This window comes from Odontomachus brunneus, unplaced genomic scaffold (genome assembly GCF_010583005.1).
Source record: "Odontomachus brunneus isolate Ranch 3 - 2012 unplaced genomic scaffold, Obru_v1 Obru_scaffold_176, whole genome shotgun sequence".
Taxonomy (NCBI): Eukaryota; Metazoa; Arthropoda; class Insecta; order Hymenoptera; family Formicidae; genus Odontomachus; species Odontomachus brunneus.
The window spans coordinates 289,609-314,812 of record NW_022639626.1 but is presented as its reverse complement, the minus strand read 5'-3'; the positions used below and the strand labels follow the sequence as shown (position 1 = coordinate 314,812).

General features: G+C 39.4%; 5 protein-coding genes across 7 annotated transcripts; 3 read left to right on the top strand and 2 right to left on the bottom strand.

Annotated features, from left to right (window-relative positions):
• The first annotated feature begins 1,514 nt into the window (after positions 1-1,514).
• Positions 1,515-12,508, top strand: LOC116851480 (nuclear pore complex protein DDB_G0274915-like). Its single transcript, XM_032830923.1, has 10 exons — positions 1,515-1,806; positions 1,882-1,921; positions 2,022-2,193; positions 2,373-2,459; positions 2,541-3,725; positions 9,924-10,002; positions 10,075-10,114; positions 10,209-10,380; positions 10,556-10,642; positions 10,724-12,508. The coding sequence occupies exons 1-10, from the start codon at positions 1,719-1,721 to the stop codon at positions 12,314-12,316; spliced, it is 3,543 nt and encodes a 1,180-aa protein (XP_032686814.1). The 5' UTR covers positions 1,515-1,718; the 3' UTR covers positions 12,317-12,508.
• On the bottom strand, positions 4,769-7,964 carry LOC116851486. Of its 2 annotated transcripts, XM_032830933.1 has the most exons (3): positions 7,490-7,964; positions 5,847-7,381; positions 4,769-5,471 (listed from the first exon to the last, which is right to left on the bottom strand). In XM_032830933.1, the coding sequence occupies exons 1-3, from the start codon at positions 7,604-7,606 to the stop codon at positions 5,468-5,470; spliced, it is 1,656 nt and encodes a 551-aa protein (XP_032686824.1). In that variant the 5' UTR covers positions 7,607-7,964; the 3' UTR covers positions 4,769-5,467. The 2 variants fall into 2 exon arrangements, with proteins under 2 accessions (XP_032686824.1, XP_032686823.1); XM_032830932.1 differs by having other exon boundaries at positions 5,847-7,964.
• On the bottom strand, positions 12,446-21,117 carry LOC116851482 (serine-rich adhesin for platelets-like). 2 transcript variants are annotated; one of them, XM_032830927.1, is made up of 7 exons: positions 20,844-21,117; positions 20,324-20,520; positions 20,048-20,239; positions 19,727-19,972; positions 19,596-19,649; positions 13,232-19,539; positions 12,446-13,123 (listed from the first exon to the last, which is right to left on the bottom strand). In XM_032830927.1, the coding sequence occupies exons 1-7, from the start codon at positions 20,861-20,863 to the stop codon at positions 12,992-12,994; spliced, it is 7,149 nt and encodes a 2,382-aa protein (XP_032686818.1). In that variant the 5' UTR covers positions 20,864-21,117; the 3' UTR covers positions 12,446-12,991. The 2 variants fall into 2 exon arrangements, with proteins under 2 accessions (XP_032686818.1, XP_032686819.1); XM_032830928.1 differs by lacking the exons at positions 20,324-20,520; positions 20,844-21,117 and having other exon boundaries at positions 12,972-13,123; positions 20,044-20,194.
• Positions 21,118-21,628: 511 nt separating this feature from the next.
• On the top strand, positions 21,629-23,970 carry LOC116851490 (kinetochore protein nuf2-like). The gene is made up of 8 exons (XM_032830941.1): positions 21,629-21,784; positions 21,917-22,058; positions 22,139-22,347; positions 22,471-22,617; positions 22,727-22,962; positions 23,044-23,226; positions 23,305-23,467; positions 23,608-23,970. The coding sequence occupies exons 1-8, from the start codon at positions 21,629-21,631 to the stop codon at positions 23,641-23,643; spliced, it is 1,272 nt and encodes a 423-aa protein (XP_032686832.1). The 3' UTR covers positions 23,644-23,970.
• On the top strand, positions 23,732-25,192 carry LOC116851497. The gene is made up of 4 exons (XM_032830948.1): positions 23,732-23,882; positions 24,047-24,304; positions 24,479-24,631; positions 24,838-25,192. The coding sequence occupies exons 2-4, from the start codon at positions 24,290-24,292 to the stop codon at positions 25,159-25,161; spliced, it is 492 nt and encodes a 163-aa protein (XP_032686839.1). The 5' UTR covers positions 23,732-23,882; positions 24,047-24,289; the 3' UTR covers positions 25,162-25,192.
• The last annotated feature ends 12 nt before the right edge of the window (positions 25,193-25,204 follow it).

Genomic DNA, 25,204 nt, shown 5'->3' with positions numbered 1-25,204 from the left:
CTCTACTAGCCAATCATAAGGACTATCGCACACAAATTGACATAACTGCATATGCATAGCATAAGATCGTATGGACCAATGAGCATCGAATATTAGGGCTATCGCACACCAATATGGCGACTTAATACTCGATGCTCATTGGTACATACGGTCTTATGCTATGCATATGCAGTTATGTCAATTTGTGTGCGATAGCCCTAAGGTTTATAAGTACTTGTTCGACCAATAAACGTAGGCTGAATAACCCAGAGTGAGTTAACCCAGAGCCAGTCGAACATGTTATAATTTTATAAAAATAACGGATCTAATATCAAAGTATTCTAGGTTTTAGATCCGTTATTTTTATAAAATTATAGCGTGTTTGACTGGCCTTGGGTTAGTCGCTCCGAGAGCGATTAATGACGTCATAAGTCTCTACTAGTCAATCATAAAACTTATAAGTACTTGTTTGACCAATAAACGTAGGCTGAATAATCCAGAGTGGGTTAACTCAGAGCCAGTCGAACATGCTATTAGTTCCGAAGTTCCTACTATAAGGGTGCTATTTCACGTGTCGTACGACAAGCTTTTCGGATACGTTTATTGGTTGGCGAATAGAGTATTTCTAGGTTCTCTGTTCGTCAACCAATAAACGTATCCAAAAAGCTTGTCGTACGACACGTGAAATATCAGCCTAAGCCGCCACCATCTACATTGGCCATTTGCGGTAGTGATAGATTTAAGCCCATTCTACAATTGCGTGAACGTGGACGTAAGTGGGTAAGTGATTACGACAACCAATCAGAGTAAAGCAATCAGTGAATAAAACATTCGGATTGGTTGACTCTTACGTTCACGACTACGCTTACGCAATTGTAGAATGGGTTTTAAGCTTTAAGTTAGTGAAGTAAAGAACAAACTTATTTTGTGCTGTCTTTATATATGTATATAATTCTTTCAATGTATAGTATTTTGATTATTATTCGGTAAAAGGACTTGTTTTCTTTGGACTTTAACCAATTCGCATTTTGTTCTTCAGAAAATACTAATCCCTTGTAGAAAGAACAATTGAGATATTTTTTTTGTTCAATGAGTTTTATAATACTAGAACACCACATAGCGCGCGCTTCGCGCGCGCCACTTTAGCCTTTTCGTTGTACTATTTACAATTTATATTACAATACTCGTTTTTACAAATTATATTCCCAGCAAACACAATGTTACATACCCTTATAGAAATATCATACTAAGAATCATTGACAATTACTTATTATCCAGTATTTTTAATACTGAAAATAAGTAATTATCAATGATTCTTAGTATGATATTTCTATAAGGGTATAACATACATGTTAGTTGTAATTTCCTATTCAACCATGTAACTGTTATATAACACGTATATTATATAACAGTTATATTGTTTGTTGAGTAAGAAATTACAACTAACATGTATGTTACATGTAACATTGTGTTTGTTGGGATTACAATAAATATCAAATTTATATGACGCGAACAACACAACCTGATCTGTCACCGCGGCTGACAGCTGCAAGCGGCACGAATTCAACTGCGACGGGATCGAGACAATCGAGACGGTCGAGACGGCCAATTAGCGTCGCGGAAAAGAGGCTTCACCCACTTCGATACATTCGAGATTTAGTTAAGACGCAATTTTTCTGATAGGATTTGTGACATATCGGAGCAAGAGTGACAAAAGTGGTCTGTTCATAACTTTATAAATGTATAATGTGGTTATCTGCAAATTATATCGGCAAGGCAATTGCCGTTATGGGCAATATTGTCAATTTGAACATGTCAATCATTTTGGTGAGACGAACACTAATGATATTGTCAAGTTATAATTTGACATTTGAGTACTATAATTATTTGTTTTCAAAATAGGTGGCCCCATAACAGACTTATCTAATGAGGATGAAATCGCGTAAGTATACATATCAAGTATACAAGAATTTGTTGTAATTATCTGTTTATGAAAGATAAAATCTATTTTTATCATTTTCTTTATTTCTATGTAATACTAGTGTTATTGTGGCAAAAGAAGTCCTCCTTGCTGAAAAAGGTGGACAATGGTTATTGTCATGTTTTGCACCGCTCAAAGGATGTCCCAGTATTCCAGACATGGAGGATTTGTCTCCAGATGAAGTTCGATGGGAGATGTACCAGGCTCAAAAAAGTGGCATGTTTGAGCAAGCAGTTAATAAAACTTACATATATATACATAAATTATTTAGAGGAAAAACAAAATTCTACAGTACTCGAAGAATATTCAAAACATTGTCGTACTTAATATGATATAGAATGTAATATATAATATGTAGTTTGTAATATTATATAGTGGTAATATGTTAATTGCTTTAAATAAATGTGTTTAGAACCTGCATTTTCAACAACTGTGCCAAGACATGAAGGCCAAGAGAGATGCATTGAAGAATCCCAGTCGAGAGACAATAACTATGTTGGTATGTATCATGATTGTTCTCTTTGTGTAATTATGGTGAGTAATCGATAAAACCTGTATCAAATGGAATGCTTTGTTTCAGAAAAAACTTTTGGGTAGTAGTCAAATAGGTGGGTTGAATGAAAATAGCAATACAACCAAGAAATCATCTCATTCCTTTCTTGCAGCCTCTCAGTTGAATAACATGTTCGGGAAACAAACATTTGGCGTGCACAGTAACAGTTCATTCAGTGGAGGATTCAACTTTTCAAATAATACGACGATATTCGGAAGATCCAACAATAGCACGACACCCATGTTCGGCGGCACGCCAACCTTTGGGAACAATAACAGCTTCGGTACCACGACGAACACCAGCTCTATTTTCAGCGGAACAACAAACACGCCGACGTTCGGAACCGTCGCGTCTCAGTCTAATCCGATTTTTGGCAGCACATCTCAAGGCATATTCGGCCAAAGTAATGTATTCGGTGGAGGGACGAGTGAGCTGACTACGTCGGCATTCGACAGCGGTGCGACTTCTTCATTGTTCAACAATCCGATGACTTTCCAGGCGAACATTTCTTTGTTCGCAGCGGCGCAAACCACCACCGCAAGCTTGTTCGGCGGCTCATCGAACACCCAGACGAATTCAGTCTTTGGCGCGACCACATCGTCTGGTCCCTTCAACGCTGGATTATTCAGTCAGCCGAAGACACTGCCCGCCATCGATGGAGCGCCAGTTTTTGGCGGAGCGACGAATTATACTGGCAATTCCAGCTCTATATTCGGCGGATCCGCTCAAACGTTTGGCACACCAGCGATATCGTCGAGCGGTATCTTCGGTGCAGCCGCCACTACGACTCCGGCATTCGGAGGATTTGCTGCTACTATAACACCAGCCTTTGGTACGTCCGCCGCTACCACGACGCCTGCTTTTGGTGGAACTGCCGTCACAACTACACCGGCTTTCAGTTTGGGCCAGCAACCTGTGGCTAATACTTTTGGGACGCCAGTATCCACCCCAAATGTCTTCGGAGCACAGAACACCGGCACTGCTATGCCGATAAGTAATAATACACCGTTCGGAGAGCCGGTCAACGGTCCGTTCGTCACTGTAGCGAATCCGCAATTCGGTTCTACAAGTACGACTTCGACACCGTTTGCCAGCGCGGGATTTGGTCTGGCGGCAGCGAACACGAGCGACACGTTTGGTACCGCCGCCACGTCTTCTAATTCATTGTTCGCGAATGCGATATGCATATCTATCAGATGTAAGATAGTGAAATAAAAGAAAAATGTTAGAAAAATGTTGTCTAAGTAGTATTTTCTAAAAGCAATGTGTAATATTTACTCACTCAGCTACTACAGTTTTACCAGCTGATGTATGCGCAGAAACAAAAACAGACTGATTGTTCTCAATGCATAAAATTGCTTCCTTTTGAAATGGATCTAGTATAAATTTGTACTCTTTTGCTGGCTTGCCTTCTTTATGTTCCAGAGGTATGAGTTCCTGTTCAGGAGGGATAGCAACCTCATGTGTATAGGATTCTATAGACTCTATAGTATGCACTTTTATACAACATGCTATTTCTTCTAAACTAAAAATATATTTTATTTAATTGCTTGAATATTATAAATTGATAAAATATTTCAATTATATCATATCAATTAAGTAGATATAACCAAATGTAGTTGATACAAATAAAATCTTACTTGATAGGATCATGTCGTATTTTCTTAACCAGTGTCTTCTCATCGTCCTCATCATGTTGACGCTTTACACCTACTTCTAATTCATCTTTACTGCAAATTTATTTCAAATAAATAATCGAATATATAGTCAATATAATAGCATTTGAAAGAGAAAAATTACAACAGCTGAATAAGTTATATTGTCTTTTTTTTTTAGAAAAGAACATTATATTTTTTATCCTTACGCTATAAAAAGTGTAATCGAGTTGGAGGAATTCTCGATTATTCAACTCGGTACATCGAGGGGGCAGTCGAAGACGATGGAGACAGGAAGGAGGTAGGAGAGACGGAGAGTTTCAGGAGGGAGAGAGGAACAAAAAGGCGAGCGCGAAGAGTTTGAGAGAGACACGCAGAGATACGCGGAAACTCAGAATAGACTCAGAAAGAGAAAGGCGAAAGGGTCGTGAAGGGAGTTTTGGGAATAGTCGAATAGTGGGATTAGTCGGAGAGATCTCTGGGAATATTCAAGTATCGAATATCTTCTGGAAGGATTAGATTAGGAGCCGAATATTTAGATATAAGAATACGTGTTACATTTTGTATTAGTGTTAGTTGGGTTACAAATATAGATAAGTATATTTTCATAAAGTCTAGTTTATTCAATATATCAACTTCCTACGAGAGACGATGAAACGGTCGTACTTACGATAGAAGAAAGAAATTAGGTGATCGTTCTTTCCTTACAAAAGTATATAATCTAGAATGAACGAAACGGAACAAGGTTCCACTCCAGTACAAGCTCAGTTAAAATTTTATGCAATTTGCCCACGCGTGGGTTATCCATGGTTATGTTTAGTATTGTGTACTTATTTTAATGAAAGGTCCGACTTTTTGGGTAAATGAATAATTTCCGATTCATCATCTTGCTCATCAAAAGCATCAAATAAATCTTCGATAGCATTTGCCATAATTTATTTCTAATTATTGCATTAATTCAGTATTTTTTCAACAAGAAAATACGTTTGCATCACGGACTTGATTGACGGTGCGAAAGCTTAGTTTGTGGACGAGAAAAGTCAGGAAAGTGAAGCCGAAGTAGTTAAGGGGTTATCCCTAGTCAGGAAGCCGAAAAATAGGTGATTTTTGAGAATTTTTTTTGCATTAACTATAAAACTTGTTTAAAATTGGGTTGGTCTATGTGAGAGAATATATTTTTATGAATGTAACATAATTTTTTAAATAAAAAATATTAATAATTAAAAAAGATACGGCCATCCTCCTGAAGGCCCTTTCAAAAAACTGGTTTTACGGTGTCCACTGCTGCTCGAATCTGGATTATCTGAAATCAAAAAACCAAAAAGATTCTGTAAGTATATGAATATATCTTGTTCGTGAACGAAAGAATTTTTGAAAAAATAATTTTTGACAAAATGGCGGCCGTTTTAATGAAAAACGTAATTTTTCGGGCTCTTAATTTTTCGTTTTTCTTCAATAAAAAAAAAAGTTTTCATTAAAAAAAAAAACCCTTCGTTCACGAACAAGCCCTAGATACACAGAATAAGTACGAAAAAGGTTTAGGTCGATTGCTTTAACGGTTCTCGAGATATTGTGGACACCGCACGGGACTTTTTAGAAAAATGTAATTTCGAGAAAAACGCGTTTAAAGTTTGCGGTCTAGTTATCAGTAGAGTATAATTTAATTTTTTTAACTTACACAGAATCATCGATTCCAGGCCCATAAAGTAAGCCTTCTGCTGCCGAAGCCACCTCCAAAGCATCAATTTTCTTCTGTCTACGATGCTTTCTGGCCTCTTGTGTATTTTCTTGCGCGCGGCGCTCGGCAATAGCGACGCGTCCCTCGTCTTCGTCTGCCACGAATGCATGGGCATTTGGGCCAGTAGAAACTCCCATCGCTTGCATTATTTGTAACAAAGCTTTTGAGCCTTCATTAAAAACACAAGCTGACACATATGCAGCTATTTCGATTGGTATTAAGCCGCTTGGAAGAATTTTTGGACTGATTTTCCAAATCAGTTGATTATAACTTTCGTTGTTATTTTGCGTAAATCCACCAACACATCGATCTAATAACTCTTGTTTACTCAAGTCCTTGTAAATTGGCTCGATAGCCGTTAAAACATCAGTCGGCAAAGCGTCGTAGGTGTGTATAAAACTTTTTATTTTTTGCTTCTGATTGTTTGGTAACTCTGCGTACGCGCGCTGCCATTCGCACCACGATTCCGCTCCCGCCGGGCAGAGGTCATGTTTCGGATTTTCGTTTGTTGAACTGTAGTGATTATATGTAGCCCAAATAGCTGTTTTCATATTCTCTGCTGAGTCATAATTTCTACGTATAGCTAGACCATAGTAAACCGTTAACTTATCGATCATTTTACCAGTTAGTTTGCCTTTGCCGCCGAGCCCTTTATTTTTCTTTTTACACTCACGTAATCGCGTGCCCATTCTTTTTTGGACGTGACCGATGCATTCTTTTTTATTTACAGTAATGTCTTCATAAGACGCGGCATTTAAAATACTGGAGTATGTTTTTGAATCACCGTCTTCGATGTAGTTCTCGTACTTGACACCGTGCAGAGTTTCGGAACGCTTGAACATTTCAACAATCGCCTCGACCTCCATTTTACCGGATGATCCCACGTGATTCGCCCTGCATTCGGCTTTATGATTTTCGAGCCATTCTTCATATTCAAAAGTATCTTGTTTTTTATCCCAAAATTCGCACATTTTACAATAAGCACTTTTTACCACGACATCGAGCACTTTACCGCTATGATAACCAATTATAGAAGAGACACCAAACAGAGATGTGAAACCTCGCTTTTTCCACGTTCCGTCCCCTGAAACAGTTAGTTTTGTATTATCTTGTCCAACGGTTTGCTCCATTTCTTCTTTAACAGCGTTTTCAAAAAGCACATCACGAACAGTTTTGACGCACGAATGAATGTGCTTGATAATGATATCATAGGTGGTGTAATAGAAAAACTTCGGCATGTCCATGAGTCCACAAAACTTCTGAGCACCTTTTAGTCCCAAACCAAGAACTCTCATCGTAAATATAAAACGTCTATTAATTTCGTAAGAGTGATTTGTAAAAGCGCACGAAGGAATTTCCTGTGGCGGACACTGATCACATAAAACAGCAATTTTAAATCCTAGTCCCCGAGTACTGGCTGTCTGAAACTTTATGTCACTATTGCATTTTTTGCACTTCACAAGCATTGCGATAGCCGAAAATACAGAAATAAAATTGATAATCCTATATTCTATAGAATTATCTTGCGGCACCACGATTTTTTTCTGCATCTCGATTTTTTTTTTAGATGCACTAAAACTTGCTTCGTTCGTCTCCGCTGTCTTAGGGTTGAAAGATTGTTTCCTCTTCTTTGACCTTGATTTGCGCGCTCCTCCTAGCAGTTCTCTTTTATTTCGTCCGAGTTTTTCATTCGGATTCATCGTGAAAAACACGCGAAAATTACAGCAAAGTCGAAGTAAGTTGATTTGCTCAGCTTAAAGCCAACTGCCAAACTGAGCTCGTTGGCCGTTTGAATACAAGCAGAAACTCGTCTAGACGTGTAATAACCTGTTTATTGTGAGTATAAACCCAAGCTACCTGCTCTCGGAGCGGTCCCTACGTTCAAACTCGCATAACTTTGTCAATTTTCGTTTGATTAATATGAAACTTTCAGAAAACATTTTTGAGATGGCATACTTTTAGAATATGCAAAAACCTAAAAATCGATTTTTTCGACTTTTCTAACTAGAGATAACCCCTTAAGGGAACTCAGCCTTCAGCCATCTTGTTCAGCGACATTAATGCTGCCATCTATCGTTACTTCAACGTATCATATATCTATGGTCGATGGAAATAGTAGCGACTCATAGCGGATACTTCGAAACTAATAGCGTGTTCGACTGGCCCTAGGTTAATCGCTCCGAGAGAGATTAATGATGTCATAAGTCTCTACTAACCAATCATAAAGCTTATAAGTACTTGTCGACCAATAAACGTAGGCTGAATAACCCAGAGTGGGTTAACTCAGAGCCAGTCGAACATGCTATTAGTTCCGAAGTTCCCACTATAAGGGTGTTATTTCACGTGTCGTACGACAAGCTTTTCGGATACGTTTATTGGTTGGCGAATAGAGTATTTCTAGGTTCTCTGTTCGTCAACCAATGAACGTATTCAAAAAGCTTGTCGTACGACACGTGAAATATCAGCCTAGGCTGCCACCATTTACATTGGCCATTTGCGGTAGTGATAGATTTAAGCTTTAAGTTAGTGAAGTAAAGAACAAACTTATTTTGTGCTGTCTTTATATATGTTTATAATTATAAACACTTAATTCCTGAATTGGAAGCAAAAAGGCTTGTGGGTCACCTATCTTTTCCCTTATTCACCAAGTTTCATTCATTTAAAATAGATACCACATCTTTTAAAATAATAGGCAAATACAGCAAAAAAGTTTGAAATTTTTACTACTCTGGATCCAAAAAAATATCGATTAAAGGTATCAATAAGGTTTTTGATTCAGTGATTAAAAAACAAAATTTTAAGTGCATCCTGTATACAGATGGCTCTATAGCTTCAAATGGGCGATCTGGATATGGTATCTTTTCTCTGGATCCAGAAATTAATATATCACATGCATACATAAAATTTTCAGATATATTAAACGTAGAAGCTCAGGCAATAATAGATGTTCTAGAAATTGTATCTAAAATGGGCAAAAATAATGTCGCAATTTGTAGACTCGATAAGTGCTCTCTCTTCCTTGAATAATCTGTTCTGCCAAAAAAAAACCTAATATTTTAATACTTAAAATAGCTCAAAAACTGATAGATCTTGAACTTTCTGGCATTGTTGTTACGTTAATTTGGACCCCAGCGCATAGGGGTATTCAAAGAAATGAAATGGCTGACAAATTGGCTAAGGAGGTCACAAACAGTAGTCGGCAGTCTGGAGGAAACTGTATCTACATTGAAGATTTAATTTCAAATATCCGACCGGAGTTCACGAGCTTAGCTCATAAGATCCTAGAAAAGCAGTTTAAGCAAAAAAGGCTTAGATATCGTGCCAAAATATCACATCTTTCCTCTTGACCCTGGTTTTGGCAGTACAAATTCATCAAGAGGGACGTAATATCGTTAATAGCTAGGCTTAGATCATATCATATCAGATCAAGCACGCATCTTATGGATAAGGACATTATCACCGAAGAAACTTGTGAATGTGGAGCGAGAGAGAAAAATATACAACACATATTGTTCAAATGTTCTTTATTTTCAGAAGAATCTGGAAGATTAATCACTGAATTATTTAAGGCGGGATACACAACACATAATGACATACATGAATTATCTTTCGATCTAAGTAACATCAAATTGTTCTCAATCATATCAAATTTCTTAACAAGAGTTGGATGTACAATATGAGAACACACTTTACACGAATCACATATACGATGGAAGCTTTTACTCGGAGCAATGGCGTAGAATCACTTAAAGCAAAGTGCTTTCAGCCAAATATTGAAATTGAAACTGAATATGTCTATAATTCTTTCAATGTATAGTATTTTGATTATTATTCGGTAAAAGGACTTGTTTTCTTTGGACTTTAATCAATTTGCATTTTGTTCTTCAGAAAACACTAATCCCTTGTGGAAAGAACAATTGAGATATTTTTTTTTGTTCAATGAGTTTTATAATATTTGTGACATATCGGGGCAAGAGTGACAAAAAGTGTCTGTTCATAATTTTATAAATGTATAAGATGGTTATCTGCAAATTTTATCGGCAAGGCAATTGCCGTTATGGACAATATTGTCAATTTGAACATGTCAATCATTTTGGTGAGATGAACACTAATGATATTGTCAAGTTATAATTTGACATTTGAGTATAATTATTTGTTTTCAAAATAGGTGGCCCCAAAACAGACTTATATAATGAGGATGAAATCGCGTAAGTATACATATCACAAGAATTTGTTGTAATTGTCTGTTTATATAAGATAAAATCTATTTTTATCATTTTCTTTGTTTCTATGTAATACTAGGGTTATTGTGGCAAAAGAAGTCCTCCTTGCTGAAAGAGGTGGACAATGGTTATTGTCATGTTTTGCACCACTCAAAGAACGTCCCAGTATTCCAGGCATGGAGGATTTGTCTCCAGATGAAGTTCGATGGGAGATGTACCAGGCTCAAAAAAGTGGCATGGTCGAGCAAGCAGTTAGTAAAACTTACATATATATACATAAATTATTTAGAGGAAAAACAAAGTTCTACAGTACTCCAAGAATATTCAAAATATTGTCGTACTTAATATGATATAGAATGTAATATATAATATGTAGTAATATTATATAGTGGTAATATGTTAATTGCTTTAAATAAATGTGTTTAGAAACTGCATTTTCAACAACTGTGCCAAGACATGAAGGCCAAGAGAGATGCATTGAAGAATCCCAGTCGAGAGACAATAACTATGTTGGTATGTATCATGATTGTTCTCTTTGTGTAATTATGGTGAGTAATTGATAAAACCAGTATAAAATGGAATGCTTTGTTTCAGAAAAAACTTTTGGGTAGTGGTCAAAAAGGTGGGTTGAGTGAAAATAGTAATACAACCAAGAAATCATCTCATTCCTTTCTTGCAGCCTCTCAGTTGAACTTAGCTAATAGCACACCAGCCAATAACGTGTTCGGGAAACAAACATTTGGCGTGCAGAGTAACAGTTCATTCAGTGGAGGATTCAACTCTTCAAATAATACGTCGATATTCGGAAGATCCAACAATAACACGACACCCATGTTCGGCAGCACGCCAACCTTTGGGAACAATATCAGCTTCGGTACCACGACGAACACCAGCTCTATTTTCAGCGGAACAACGAACACGCCGACGTTCGGAACCGTCGCGTCTCAGTCTAATCCGATTTTTGGCAGCACGTCTCAAGGCATATTCGGCCAAAGTAATGTATTCGGTGGAGGGACGAGTCAGCTGAACTCGCAGTCGACCACGTCGGCATTCGACAGCGGTGCGACGTCTGCCACCTCATTGTTCAACAATCCGATGACTGCCCAGGCGAACACTTCTTTGTTCTCAGCGGCACAAACCACCACCGCAAGCTTGTTCGGCGGCTCATCGAACACCCAGACGAATCCAGTCTTTGGCGCGACCACATCGTCTGGTCCCTTCAACGCTGGATTATTCAGTCAGCCGAAGACACTGCCTGCCTTCGGTGGAGCGCCAGTTTTTGGCGGAGCGACGAATTATACCGGCAATTCCAGCTCGATATTCGGCGGATCCGCTCAAACGTTTGGCACACCAGCGATATCGTCGAGCGGTATCTTCGGTGCAGCCGCCACTACGACTCCGGCATTCGGAGGATCTGCTGCTACTATAACACCAGCCTTTGGTACGTCCGTCGCTACCACGACGCCTGCTTTTGGTGGAACTGCCGTCACAACTACACCAGCTTTCAGTTTGGGCCAGCAACCTGTGGCTAATACTTTTGGGACGCCAGTATCCACCCCAAATGTCTTCGGAGCACAGAACACCGGCACTGCTATGCCGATAAGTAATAACACACCGTTCGGAGAGCTGGTCAACGGTCCGTTCGTCACTGTAGCGAATTCGCAATTCGGTTCTACAAGTACGACTTCGACACCGTTTGCCAGCGCGGGATTTGGTCTAGCTGCAGCGAACACGAGCGACACGTTTGGTACCGCCGCCACGTCTTCTAATTCATTGTTCGCGAATGCGGGAACTACCTTCGCTTCCTCGAGCGCGAATGTTGTGTCGAACGTTTCACCGTTCCCGCCGATATTTGGTGCTCAGCCATTCGGTGGAATTAACACAACTATGGCTACGACGACGACGGCAACGGTGACGACAACGACGACTGTGACAAATCCATTCGCACCGCGTACACAGCAAAGTAGCACGCCGTTCGGTAGCGTCGCGCAAAATCAACTTACCACCAGCTCCGCGTCTCCGTTCGGCAATACATCGCTCGCCGTTACTATAACTAGCACTATTATTGACGACAGTGTGTACACCGCGGAAGATGCGTTAACGAACGATGAAATAAGTATGTACTTGGCTGACAAATTCGTCGTCGGTAAAATACCACTAAAACCTCCTACTAAAAATATAAGGTGATTTTCGAGAATTACGTTTTCGACAACAAAGATATCGAGCATATAATATAATAAAGACATTTTTGATGTGTAAGAATATTCCGTCGATCTATGAGATGAATTTCGCTTGGAAAAAAGATATGGTCCGATGTATAATACATTGTTCTCTTGTATCAACGTCTTTAAGTTAATTAATTATACAGTTATTTACATATGTACAAAAGTTGATTGATCGTATCACAAACTATGAACCTATTCATAGACTTTTGTAATAGATTTTATAATAGATTACTACGGGTGGAAGGAGAAAGGGAATAGGAGCGTGTGATGAAACGCTACTAGTAAACTGCATATTTTTTAAAATGCAAGTAACACACAGGATGTCTGACGAGTAACGTGACACCTGTACAAACTTCGCCAGCATATTGTTACAAACTATTTTCTCAAGAATCCTCAGAGACAGTAAAAAATTTCTTTTCTAAGTTTTTTTTCACATTCCCCATTTCTTGTCTTGGCTCTGTCAATGAAATATAAGTATGTTTCAAAACACGTTACTTGTGTAACTCACTTATACTTATTTTTGAATACAGAACATGCTGGAGAAATTTACACGGAAACATTATTAACGCTGTCGGACATCTTGCATATACACGCTATTCCTAGGCTCACGTAATCGGACGCAGACTGCGCGTAAACTCTATAAACACACCTGTGGTAAATGACACAGGGAGTTCGACGGGTAATTAGTTCGTTGCGCGTAAGTCGTAGGCTGGTTGGACGTTTGCGATAGACCGGGTGGTATACCATTGGAAGGTTTATAGCCGGTAATCTGAAACGATGATAGGAACCACATATGAATCCATGAAAAATCGAATTTGGCCAAGTAATAATTTGCAATTGCAAGTAGCCTTATCGGCTGAACAAATTGAGCACTTACTTTGTCGTTCATTTCAGGAAATATTGTGCTTAGATTGAAATTAGTGAGACTGGTGCCTGACGGATGATGCGGCATCGCCATCGGGTTGCTCGAGACGATTCCTCCTCGTACCATGTTGGAGTTCATCGAGAAACCGGGCGCGCCTACGACTGCGACACCCTGAGCCCCCGCCACGGTTGGCGGCGGTGGTGGTGGAAGACCATTCGCAGTCTTGGCGTAAACATTCGTTTGAGGGTGATTCTGATAGAGGGGATTGGCGTGGGGCGGCGGTGGTGGCGGTGGCGGCGGCGGCGGCGGCAGAAAGGAGGTCGAGTGATGGTAGTCCTCCAACGGTGAGTTTATACCGGACAGAGGAAACTCCAGGTTCTGCATTGGACCGTCGAGACCCTTCCGCTTGCCCTTTTTCGCAGCGGTGGAATACGAACGTTTGTCGCAGTTGGGATGTTTCCCGTAATGCGGATGGTTCTTCGTATTGGCGGTGGTGGTGGTGTTTGCGCTGGACGTGTTCACCGTGCTGGCGCTCGACGAACTCGTCACGTTCGGCAGCAAGAAACTATTCGCCTCCACATAATCGGTGGCGTTCTCATGAAGCGGCATCATGTAGCCATTAGGCGCGTTGGAGATGCTGGTGATAAAGTTACTTGAGGGATAGATGGAATTGGCGTTGGACGAGTACGCGTACGAGTTGAAATTTTGATTCACCACCTGGCCATAGCCGGTACCGTCGTCTGCGCTCGGGAAATAATTGATCGGCATAACTGCGGCGTCTGCGGTGGATAAGCCGCTCTGGAACTTATTCTGCGAGTAGTTCGCCGTGAACTTAATCGACGCGTGTTTATCCTGATGACTGCCGTCGTGAACACTAGTGCCAATTAGCGCCTCCGCGGTGTAGTTGCTCTTGCAGTTTCTGCTTCTCCAGTGTACGTTGTTTTGCTGATACTTTTGTTGCTGCTGCTGCTGTTGTTGTTGTTGTTGCTGTTGCTGCTGCTGCTGCGATGGTTGTTGATAGCTCTGCTCTGTGAACACGTGTCCAGACGATTTCTGCTCCTCGTGTCGTTGGTGTAAACTGTCGTTGGTCGTTGTGGATTTGCGGATGTCCATCTGTCGCTTACTAGTCGTTCTAGGACTCGTGTTACTTTTTCTCTGATGCTTCCTGGCTTGCTGCTGCTGCTGTTGCTGCGAATGTTGATGCTGGTGCGGATGGTGATGTTGGTGATGCTGATGCTGTTGGTGACTCTGCTGCTGATGGGACTTCTCCGCCTTCTCGTGCTCCACGAGTTGACTTACGGATAGGAAAGTGGAAGCCGGATGTTGCGCGTTCTGCGTGTTCAGTATCGCGTGGAAGTCTCGTCCCTGCACGTTCGCCTCTTTTTCCTTGATTACGTCTTTGCTAGGCTCCGCGGTGACTCTTGACGAAGGCGTCGCGCCAAATAAGAAGTTCTGCTTCTCCGTCAGATTGGCGCCGAGATCTAGATCGCTCACCAAAGTCTGCAAACTTGATGGCACGATGTGCTGGTCGATGCACTTGACTGACTGTCCGTGCTCCACGTTGTGCACACCATTTTTCGTCGGCGACCACGGGAACGGTTGTTCCTCAGAGTAGAAGGTATCAGTCGGTCGCTTTGGATCATTGCTTTGCAGGACTGGCAAATTCGAGAAACTGTGCGCGGCGACGTCGTAATTATTGTAGAACTGATTCGGCGTGCCCTGATTGTAGTTGGGCGTCTGAGCGAACAGATTGTTTGGACAGAATTCTAGTTCTTTACCGATCGGCGGCAAGATAATGTCGATATTGGTATTGTGCTTGACTTCTGGCGTCATCATCCAGTTGACCGGCGCCTTGATCGCATGTTGATGTTGATTCCCCTTAGATTTGTTACTGCCGCTGTTGTTATGCGATTGCTGTTGCTGTTGTTGCGGCTGCTGCTGCTGTTGGCCATGCTTCACGTCGCTGCTGTAGGTACTGCTGCTATCGTGCGGTAAACCAGGAATCTGACCTTGGCTCAACGTCTGATACTTGTGTTGATTCTGCTGCTGGGTTTTCTCGGTGTACTTGAAGTTCGTGCCGGCGTAAGCCTCGATGGAGTATTTGATTTGTACATTGTTCTCTGCTAAATCGAAGTTGATTTGAGGCTCGTAGCTTGGCATGCTGTATACAGACTTCTCCTGCTTAGATGACAGGCTTTGATGATTTTTCGGAGTATGTTGGGATTGTTGCTGCTGCTGCTGTTGTTGCTGCTGTTGATCCATAGCAGTATATTCGTTCGACATGTAGTCCGAGTCCATGGCGTACTTATTCTTGCTTTTCCCGCCGTCAGTATATTTGTAGTCATTACCGGTCTGTTGATTCTGCATCCTATTCTGCTTCGCCACGGACGCGACGTTCGACGGATCGTTCCTGTTCTTCGTGGGATCGACGAAGGTCTGTTTCTGCGACTCGATTTTCCCCCTAGGTTTATCCATCCCGGAGATTGTCGAGCTGCTCGCGTAATTGTCGTTAGTCAATACCTGATTGGAAAAATTCGGGTTTTCCTTGTGCAGAGATACGTAGTTGTAACTCTCGCAGAGATTTTTCGCCTCAGTATTGTCGTTGGGATGTGGAGCCTGCTCAAAGTGTACCAGATTATTGCTGCCTCCGTTGGATGGCAAGAGCGTCGTCCACGACACGATATTAATGTTAGACGAGTTGTGAGCGGTGGTAGTGGTGGACTTGGCGTGATTCTCGGTCGCTGTACTCTGCTCGTAATTGGACGTACTGACGAACGACGTCTGCTGCGAATAACGTTGAACTACGTTCTGTTGCACTGTCGGCTTGTTGCCGGTCATGACGTTGGTAGATGCTACGGTGTTACTCTTCTTGTCGTCCTTGTTGGAGTAGGAAACGTAAGCATGCGCGTCGTCGCGTTTACTGGCGAACATATCGTCGGTGTTCGCGTTTAGAATATTGCGCTCCGTCTGATTGCTCATTGCCTCCTTCACCTCGTACTGGAACGACTGGACGAAATGATCCACGTCCAATTTCTTTGCGGAAGCGTAGCTCGTGGAGTCGCGTACGTGACTGTGTTGCTCTTGGGATTTGGAACCGAGCACTCCACTCAACTTTGTCTCCTGATTCACCGTTGTGTTGTCTGATGTGTCTGTGCTTTTGCTCAGCTTGGAATAGCTTCGTTGGAAAGGATTTTCTGAGGAACTTTGGGTCGTAGTCTTCGTGGTGTAGCCTTGGTTCCGTGACTGGGCGTTTGTCTCACCATCACCACTGGTTGCAAATGATATCGAGTCCTTTTGCGGTATTGTTTTCGCTTGATCTCCAACATAATCGTTGTGGGAACTCGCGATAACGTGTTCCTTTTTATGAACAGGGAACGTCTGCTGAGAGGTATTTAAACCTAATAGAACATGGCTCTCCTTAGTCTGATTGTAAACGGGCTGCATGTCCTGCGAAGGAAGAATCGGAAGAGAGGTTTCTTTGGTTTGTGTGGAGTAGCTCTGCAGGCTCTGGGACGTCGCGGGAAGACTTCGGTTGACTTGATTAGCATAATCGGCGGATCGGTGATCGGAAACGATGCTAGGATCGATGAGCGCATCCTTGTTGTGTGACGGATAGATAACGTTGTGCGACGAACTCTGCGAATCTTTGTCCTTTGTTTGACCAGCATAGTCCACTTGCAAGGAGCGCAAAGTGCTGGGGGAAGAATTCGTCGTCGCGGTCACGTTATCTAGACGCGCGTTCAACATGTTCTGGGAACCGTCTGTGGTGTCGATGCGCGGGACAACAGTGGCGATCGAGTTCTGCGTTGTCGCGTTCGTGAACACAGACGAGGTCGATTGCTGCAACGTGTTGCCGAGACTATTACCTACCACAACTGATGAGTAATTCGGCAGAAAGTCTTGCGGTACCGAGTATGTCACGTCGGGGATACGGCTCGTGGTTGCTTGAGACGTGCAATTCGCGATGTTTCCTTTGTTGTCCGCCGACGTAGAGACGTTCACTTGAGACGTCTGAGACGCGATGACGTTGTTATTGTTCAGAGTATTAGGTACTGCACCGTGATCCCTCGTTGCCAATTGATTCTGACGACTCGAATTCGGCGCAAGACCCGCAGAGTTGCCGACGATGCACACGGACTCCACGGTAGAGAAATTTACGGAGGTGTGAGTGGAGAATGTGCTGGTAGTCGTTACAGGTTTTTCCAAGGTCGTCGCTAAACAAGTTTGTACTATCTTGTACGGTTCTCGCAACGTCTCCTCGTTCACTACTTTTGGTAAACTCTTGGTCGTGCCGCACTCAACAGGGACGATCATCTCGGGATTCGTCGGGCTCACATTCACGGATGCGACCGCGCTGCCTTGTTTTTCCTCACAGGTTGCCTTCAGGCGTTTCTCCGCAATCGTGTGCGACGAGGACGTCTTGATTTTGAAGCTGTTTGGTTCCATGGTACCGATTTGCAACAACATAGGCGGGGTTTGACTGTGGTACTTGAAGTCTTCCTTCATCTCCTCGTCCAGGACCTCGGTTTTGCCGTTCAAGGACGCTACTAGCGGAAACGCCATAAGGAACGCTGCTGTGGGCGACATCGACTCCGGATTATGTGAACTCGAAGGTACTTGCAAGGATGCGAATATATCATTGTCGAGGTCTGAATGCAATCCGTCCGATCTGTTACCGATCGGCACAAACGTGTTCTCGTTAGTGTACGACAATGACTTCGAGATTTCATCTTTCTTCGTTAATTTGGTGTCGTCGTTGACCGCGGTTAACAATGATGACGACGTCGACGTCGATGATAACGAAGACGAGGATGACGATGACAAAGATGAAGACGACGACGTCGATACCGCAACTTCGACGATATTTGCGCCTGCATCAGGTTTCATTGTCGTCGTAGTGTTTGTATCTAAATTTAAGATAATCTTATTACTCTCTGCGCCGCTCATTGTATCGTTGATTTGATGTCGCTCCTTTGCTGTTGTGACGCGCAGCAGGCTGTCGAAACGTGTACCCAAATTGCATACTTCCTTCGATCCTTCCGAGCCGACAGCCTTCTCCACCGCTTCAACGTCTGTCAAAGTGGATTTCGAACCCAATTGTTCTGTACTTTCGCCACTTTTCTCCACTATACTGTCTATCGACATGTTGAAGTCGTTGGACGATCGATCGGGCGCATCTGTTTCGCGTGTTTTCAGCAACTCACCGGGAAACTTGTCTGAAATATCAGACTGCGACGACGCAACGATATCTTCGTTCGTTTTCTTGTCTATCTCAAAGCAGCTAGTGTCTACTATGTTCATTAGCTTTGATGCTTTGGAAACTTCCTCGTGATCTACATCGCTCGCATCCGCAGCTAGCGAAATCGTATCGTTCGATTTCGCGTCAGCTTCCTTCTCGTTAGTCGTAATTGTGTGCTCCTCTTGAATGTCTTCGCCTATTTTTTCTATGACGTGCTTCAAGCTCTCGATAGATTTGCAAGTAGCGGTAAAATCTGACCCTTTCGACGTTGCGACTTGGGTAGTTTTCCCATCGTTGTTATCTTCGTTCTCCTTTCGCTTCTTGTCCTCCGGCTCGTCCGTGGAATCAGGTTCCGAGGACAAACCACGCTTAAGCGCACTTTTTCGGCCCATAATCGCATCGTCTTGAACTTTTGCAGTCGTGTCTTTCGGCGACTTCTTCTCGTTATTCTCCTCGATACTCTCCGCCGTACTCTGTACGCTTTTATGATTTTTCGAGTGACTCCTATTACCCTTCGTTTTCACTTCCGACTCCTTCTTATTCGTGTTCTCCTTAGGCTTTTCCACTTTATCTTTATGTATCGCCGGAATAGGCACTTTGTAAGTCATGGTCGTCTTTGTGACTTCCTTGCCTTTCGGCAATATACCCTTGTGCCCGCCGATCTTCGTGGCATTGATTATGTTCTTCACGTTAGATGCCCAATTGTGAGAATCAACAACCATGTTCGCACGAATACTCGGCACGGTATTTAGGGTGACTTTCTGCACGGTGTTGATCAGCGCGTGATTGCATATAGAGACAACTGTGTTTTGAACACCATTTGGTAATGGTTGCATCACGATCATCTGACTTTGTTGCGTGCTACCGAGAATTATCGGATTAGTAGGCGCCTGCTGCGTATTCACGATGATATTCGATGTCATTGGAGTCACTAGTGGCATCAATTTTCCACCGGACAAAATGAGCGTGTTCGGGGCTAAATTTGTGACGGTGCTAGCCATATGCGGTAACGTCGACTTTTTCTCGTCTTTCCGCTTACTCTTCTTTTTCAATGCTTTCTGCGACTCGGCTTTCTTGTCCGCTGAAAGTACAAAGTAGCCTTAGTTAATGTAGTTATGTTAATAATTTTATACTTACTAGTCTTTTTCTTTGTATTTGGAGTGCTGGTTATGATTGACTCGTTGGTAGAACCTGAATTTAAACATAGAAATGATATCAGTCTATGGCTTATCGATACTGAATTGTGGAAATTCCAAAATTATTTGTACCATTTTGACAACGTTCTGTCTCCTTTGATCCATTTTCAGCTATGCTACTTGTACTATCAGAATTATAGTTTTTACCATTGGCACAATTCACTCGATTCTCTTGATTTTCTATTGAATTGCAGATAGTCTTAGCAATAGCAACTTCTTCAGACAGCTTTTTTGAAGTCGACGATGTCATGGATTTTCTTTTAGAAGGCACTTTAAATTCTACAGGTTTCTCCTTCCTTTTTTTCTCTAAACTTTTTTCTATAAGTAACAAAGGAAATTATTATAATATATATTAAACTACTATGTGATATCTGTTACATATATTGCACTTACTTTCTTCAATCTTATCAAAATATTTGTCTACATCATCAACATTAAATTTATTTGACCATTTCAAAGGAGATATTTTCTCAAGAGCTGGCTCAGCTGGTACAGAAATTCCTGCTTCTTTAAGAAGACTTGACAGTAACTGAGTACGAGACATTAGTTGACTCACAAGTTTCTTCAAACGAGCCAATTCTTCTTCTGCAAAGTAAATAAGTATACAGTTAGTTAATTTAGAAATTAGAAATACTTTTTTTGTATCATGCACAGGAACATATCACATACTATGCGCTTCAGAAGCATGTGTAGAGAATAACTCTTCAGTACGACTATGGAGGTCTTTTATATAATTTGACGCATGAATGAGGATATCGACTTTGTTGCGTTTGCGACCCTCTTGATGTGGTGGTAGCAAATCTGCTAGGGTTTTGAAATACGCATTCATACGTTTTCTTCTGTCTCGCTCCCATGTTTTTGCTTTGCTACAAGAATGTTAAAATACAACAGTATGAGAAATTTAGACGAAAAAGATGAATATCATGAGAATTGTCCATATTCAAGAATAAGATGCTTAAAAACTTTAGGCTTATTGAGTTTAAGAAATTGAATTTAAATACACTAGAAAATAATGCAAATAAAAATATTTCTGCAATACGCGTTACAAGTATTGAGATATTTTCACTGTAACTATCACCACCTTGTACGTAGCTTCTAATTTACTTAGAAGTTTGATCTCAAAAATTGCAAGTGAAAAATTTTGGCGACAAATAGCGAGGTTAGAAAACTATAATAAATTTGTATTTACGTGTTCTCCTTTCGTGGCATAATTTATCCGTTTGACATCGTTTCGTAAAAACAGCGAGCTGCGAAAAACGCTGGTGCGTCACTCGCAACTGACATTACGCGATCATTGGAATTGTCTCCGTAATTGTAACATTTTGACGATTCCACTGATACTTCTACAAAAACATGAAACGACCTACAGCTGTGCCGAGAATAAGAACAAGTGAGATGATAAACTCGAGTTATTACTCCAGTAGGCCTCGTGTCTCGATGTTCGTGCATCATAACTGTTGATTATTCGAAGTTGAACGTAAAAGATCGTCCGACTTGCCGTTGAGTCATACTATTTGGAAATGCAAGGTTCGGCTGACCCGCCATTGAGTTATACCTGAAAGAAACATAGCGGTCGTTACAGGAGATATCGACCAATCATATGTAACCAGATAAATTCAAATATTTTAGAACGTTGCATATGATATGTCAGTCGGTGTCAAGGTAGGATTTCAGAAATCGTAAGTAACATGTGAAGATTATATTGAAGATTACAGAATAACTTATATTTAGCAGAGTGTAGATATATTGTGAAACGAAAAATTGAATATATTTTAAAAAATATTTTGTAAGTATCTTAAATTGAGAAGATTCCTTTTGTAATTTTGTGTAAGCAGTACAACCACATATCCAAATTGATGAATGACTTTCTACTTTTGTTTTTAGTGACGTTTATTGTTATTCTGTATATTTATATTTTGTTTTATTAATTTTTAATCAGAATTAATTCATTTTTGCAGGTAATATTTAATAATCATGGATCTTCCTGTGAATAAGATACATCGTATTTTATTGGATGCTGGCATACCATCAACTATTGAAGATCTAAAAAATCCTACAGAAGAATACATTATGAAGTTATTAACGTCGTTTTTGTCACGGTTTGGTATTGATATAAACTTAATCAATCAGGTGAGATTCTGTATATATATATATATATGTTAACATATATTGTCTGTATATTATGAATATAATTTGTTGATATAATAAGATATATATATTTTTGTATCAATACATATTAATACTCATAACAAAATTTTATAGCCAACTGCAGAACAGTCCTCAATTATGACATATTTCAAAGATTCTGATATAATACAATTGATCAACTTACATGCAGCTCTAACACAAATATTTGACAAAATATTTCTATGCGGTTTCTGTATTACTGATATTACTAATCCAGGTATAAATTGCACTTAAAAACCTCAACCTATACTGTATAAATTTCACAGATAATATGAAAAATATGCATAATTTTTTTAGGGCAAAAACGTCTTCGAAGGCAAGCCAAATATCTTGCTAACTTTATATTATATACAATGCAAAAAAAATCAGAGTTTAACGATAGAATGGATGAAATTCATGCTAGATCTAGGCTAGTAGAGGAATTGAAAGATAAAAAGATTCAAATTCTGGAATCTATTAATAAGAAAGCTTTGCACAAAGCAAAACAATTATCTTTGATAAAAAAAGTAATTTGATATATATTTACATTTAATTGTTATATAACATACAATAAATTTGTATTTTTATATTGTTATATTTTTATCTATAAGTGAATATTTTATCTATAGTTTATATTATTATATTTTTAGCTTGAAAGTGATATACAACATATGCAATTAAAAATTGAAAAAAACAATAAGAGGGAATTAGAACTTGAGGTGATAAAAAACGAAGAAGAAAAGGAAAACCGGAAAATTAAGGAACTTTGCACATCTGTTAAAGTAACAGTAATGAAGGTAAAATATTTTATTTAAATTTAGATTTTTTTATAATAATAGTAGTGTAACATTTTTATTGTCATGTAAGCAATATAACAAGTTTTTACATGTGTGATATAATTTTTAGCTGTCCAAAGCAATAGATGATTTACAGTCAGAAGTCGTACATTCACCTGAAGAGATTCGGTCACGTCTAAATGAACTTGAGGAGCAAAAGAACTTAAAAATAGAGGAACGCAACATAATGCAAGAAGCCATTCAAGATAAGAAACAATCTATAAAACAGATTGGGGCAGGACTTGATGTTGTTCAGAAAGTGAATGATGAATTGCCTACATTAAAAATTACATATGAGCAATTAATGTAATTTTATAATTATTTGAATTTTTATATACACATCTGAAGTTTGTTAAAATTTTCCTTTTTTATAAATTTTTATTATAGAAACCATAAAACGCAATCAGATAATATTAAGAAGCAAATTGAGTCACTAGACAATATGTGGATTGAACAACAAAATAAATTAGCAATGCATAAAGATCAAGTTGATATCGAAATGAATGAACTTCAATCGCGTCATGAGAAAGATATGGCTTCATTGCATAATTTGTATAAACAGTTATTAAGGTAATAATTGCGTATTATTATATTCATATATATTATTATATTCATATTTTTTAACTTTTGATTTAATAATGTCGTTAGTGAGAAGAAATTGAAGAAAACTCAATTAGATGCAAGTAAAGTTTGCTTTAATGAAAAATGTTTGGAAAGAAATAAGCTGAGAGAAGACATTAGAAAAAAAGAAGAGGAATCCATGGCTCTTGTGCATAGTTTTCAAGAAATTTATGACAATGAAATTACTAATGTGAGTATTGGTTACTTTTATGTACATATTTTTATACTTTATATACAAAAATGTACAAAATTAGATCAAAATATATTTAATTAATTAAATTAAGTTGCTTATACCGTAAATATACTTTATAATTATTTTTTTTTAAATAGGAACTTGAATTACGGAAAGCCTGCAAGGAATTATAATTAGAGAATACTCTAAAAATTTGGAGGCATTTAGAAGAAAGCATCTAGTAAGACGGATCATATTAATTATATGTATTATACAATATAATTTTATTATGAAGTTCTTATTATCATAGAAGTAAAAATTGTAGAATAAATAACTTATACTACTATCTGTACTACACACACACACACACACACACATACACACACACACACATATGTATATAAATAATACTATACGTAGTATATCATATGAGGTACGACAATATTATATTTTTACTGAAAGTTAATTTAATCGGATATAAATTTTTCTAATATAAAATCAGAGTAAAATTTTTTAAATATTCGCAATTTTTTTATTTTTCTACAATCTATTTTTTATTTGATTTTTTTGTATTACATATAAATGTACAATGCGAAGTTGGGCATCAAAACGGCGATCGATTTGATATTATCTTGCTGATCCTTGTATCACATCATATTGTATGAAGGATTTCAAGAAAGATTGAAAAAGGTCTATTCACCATTGAGTTGAACTAAGAAATACAGGGGATGCAATTTATCGAAGGCAATGAATCTTAATCAGTAAAATTGCAAAATATGTGCAACTAACAAGATTGTAAGGAATGTATCTTATCGTCTGTGGCTGGAAGGCATATCGGCGATGTGGATCCTTTGCGTAAGAATTACTATCTTCAGTGATTTCTTCAATCTTTGATAATCAGGGCTCTCAAATATTTTACGTTTTCATATTCTTAGTATAACAACAATAATATTTGCATAGATTTTATAATAGGAAGTTTTAAAGAATCGAATTGTTAAAAAGCTATGATGCAAGACATTTTTAATACAGGTATTGATTAGACTTTTCCAACTTGTAATCCTGTTGATGTTGTCTGGTATTCTGTTTTCCATTGCTGCTATTTCGCGTTTGATGGAAATAATAATTATCGTAATACATCCTACCGCTATATTTTTACTGCGACAGTCAGCGAATTTGATCATCGTGAGTATTATAGTATTATATTTTATTATTCGTTAATTAATTTTTTTTTAGAACTTTTTTCTATACCAACTTAAGAATATAAAGAAATCTCATTAGAGATCGCTTAGATCTAAACGATAACAAATATTATGCTAAATGAGATATAATCAAGACCAGGGCCTAATAGCCCCATGGTCAGTTAATTTTGAACACATGGTCCTGCACAGTTCTCGACAATCCTGACTGCAAGAATGACGTCCTTAGCGTATCATGAAATGTACGAACTTGTTAAATGCGATCGACAGGAAGTAGTTTCTTCGCAAGAGCCATTACCAGAGCAAAAGATCGCCCCTTTGCAAATTGACGTGCGAACTTCTTTTGTGTCATATAAGAGAAGTCATTTTCAAGAAATAACTAAGTGTCCATCTATGGAAGATAGATCTATTGCTGGACCATCGACAGGCAATGGAATCATCGAAACTTCGCAAGATCAATCGCAGGATAATAAATTGGAGAAATTAACTGAAGACAATACTACTGATTATTTATGAAAGGAAACTGATTATTTATGGAGAAGAATGGAAATTTCTATAA

Excerpts from the sequence above, each read along its gene's own strand:
- LOC116851482 (XM_032830927.1), bottom strand. The coding sequence starts at position 20,863 with ATGCCACGAAAGGAGAACAC. Across the intron at positions 20,521-20,843 it reads ATGCCACGAAAGGAGAACAC|CAAAGCAAAAACATGGGAGC; the intron begins GTAAATACAAAT and ends ACATTCTTGTAG. Across the intron at positions 20,240-20,323 it reads ACATGCTTCTGAAGCGCATA|AAGAAGAATTGGCTCGTTTG; the intron begins GTATGTGATATG and ends TTTACTTTGCAG.
- LOC116851490 (XM_032830941.1), top strand. The coding sequence starts at position 21,629 with ATGGATCTTCCTGTGAATAAGATACATCGTATTTTATTGGATGCTGGC. Across the intron at positions 22,059-22,138 it reads TACTGATATTACTAATCCAG|GGCAAAAACGTCTTCGAAGG; the intron begins GTATAAATTGCA and ends TAATTTTTTTAG. Across the intron at positions 23,468-23,607 it reads ATGACAATGAAATTACTAAT|GAACTTGAATTACGGAAAGC; the intron begins GTGAGTATTGGT and ends TTTTTTAAATAG.
- LOC116851486 (XM_032830932.1), bottom strand. The coding sequence starts at position 7,606 with ATGAATCCGAATGAAAAACTCGGACGAAATAAAAGAGAACTGCTAGGA.
- LOC116851480 (XM_032830923.1), top strand. The coding sequence starts at position 1,719 with ATGTATAATGTGGTTATCTGCAAATTATATCGGCAAGGCAATTGCCGT. Across the intron at positions 2,194-2,372 it reads GTGGCATGTTTGAGCAAGCA|AACCTGCATTTTCAACAACT; the intron begins GTTAATAAAACT and ends AAATGTGTTTAG. Across the intron at positions 2,460-2,540 it reads GAGAGACAATAACTATGTTG|AAAAAACTTTTGGGTAGTAG; the intron begins GTATGTATCATG and ends GCTTTGTTTCAG.
- LOC116851497 (XM_032830948.1), top strand. Across the intron at positions 24,632-24,837 it reads AGTCAGCGAATTTGATCATC|TTCTCGACAATCCTGACTGC; the intron begins GTGAGTATTATA and ends GGTCCTGCACAG.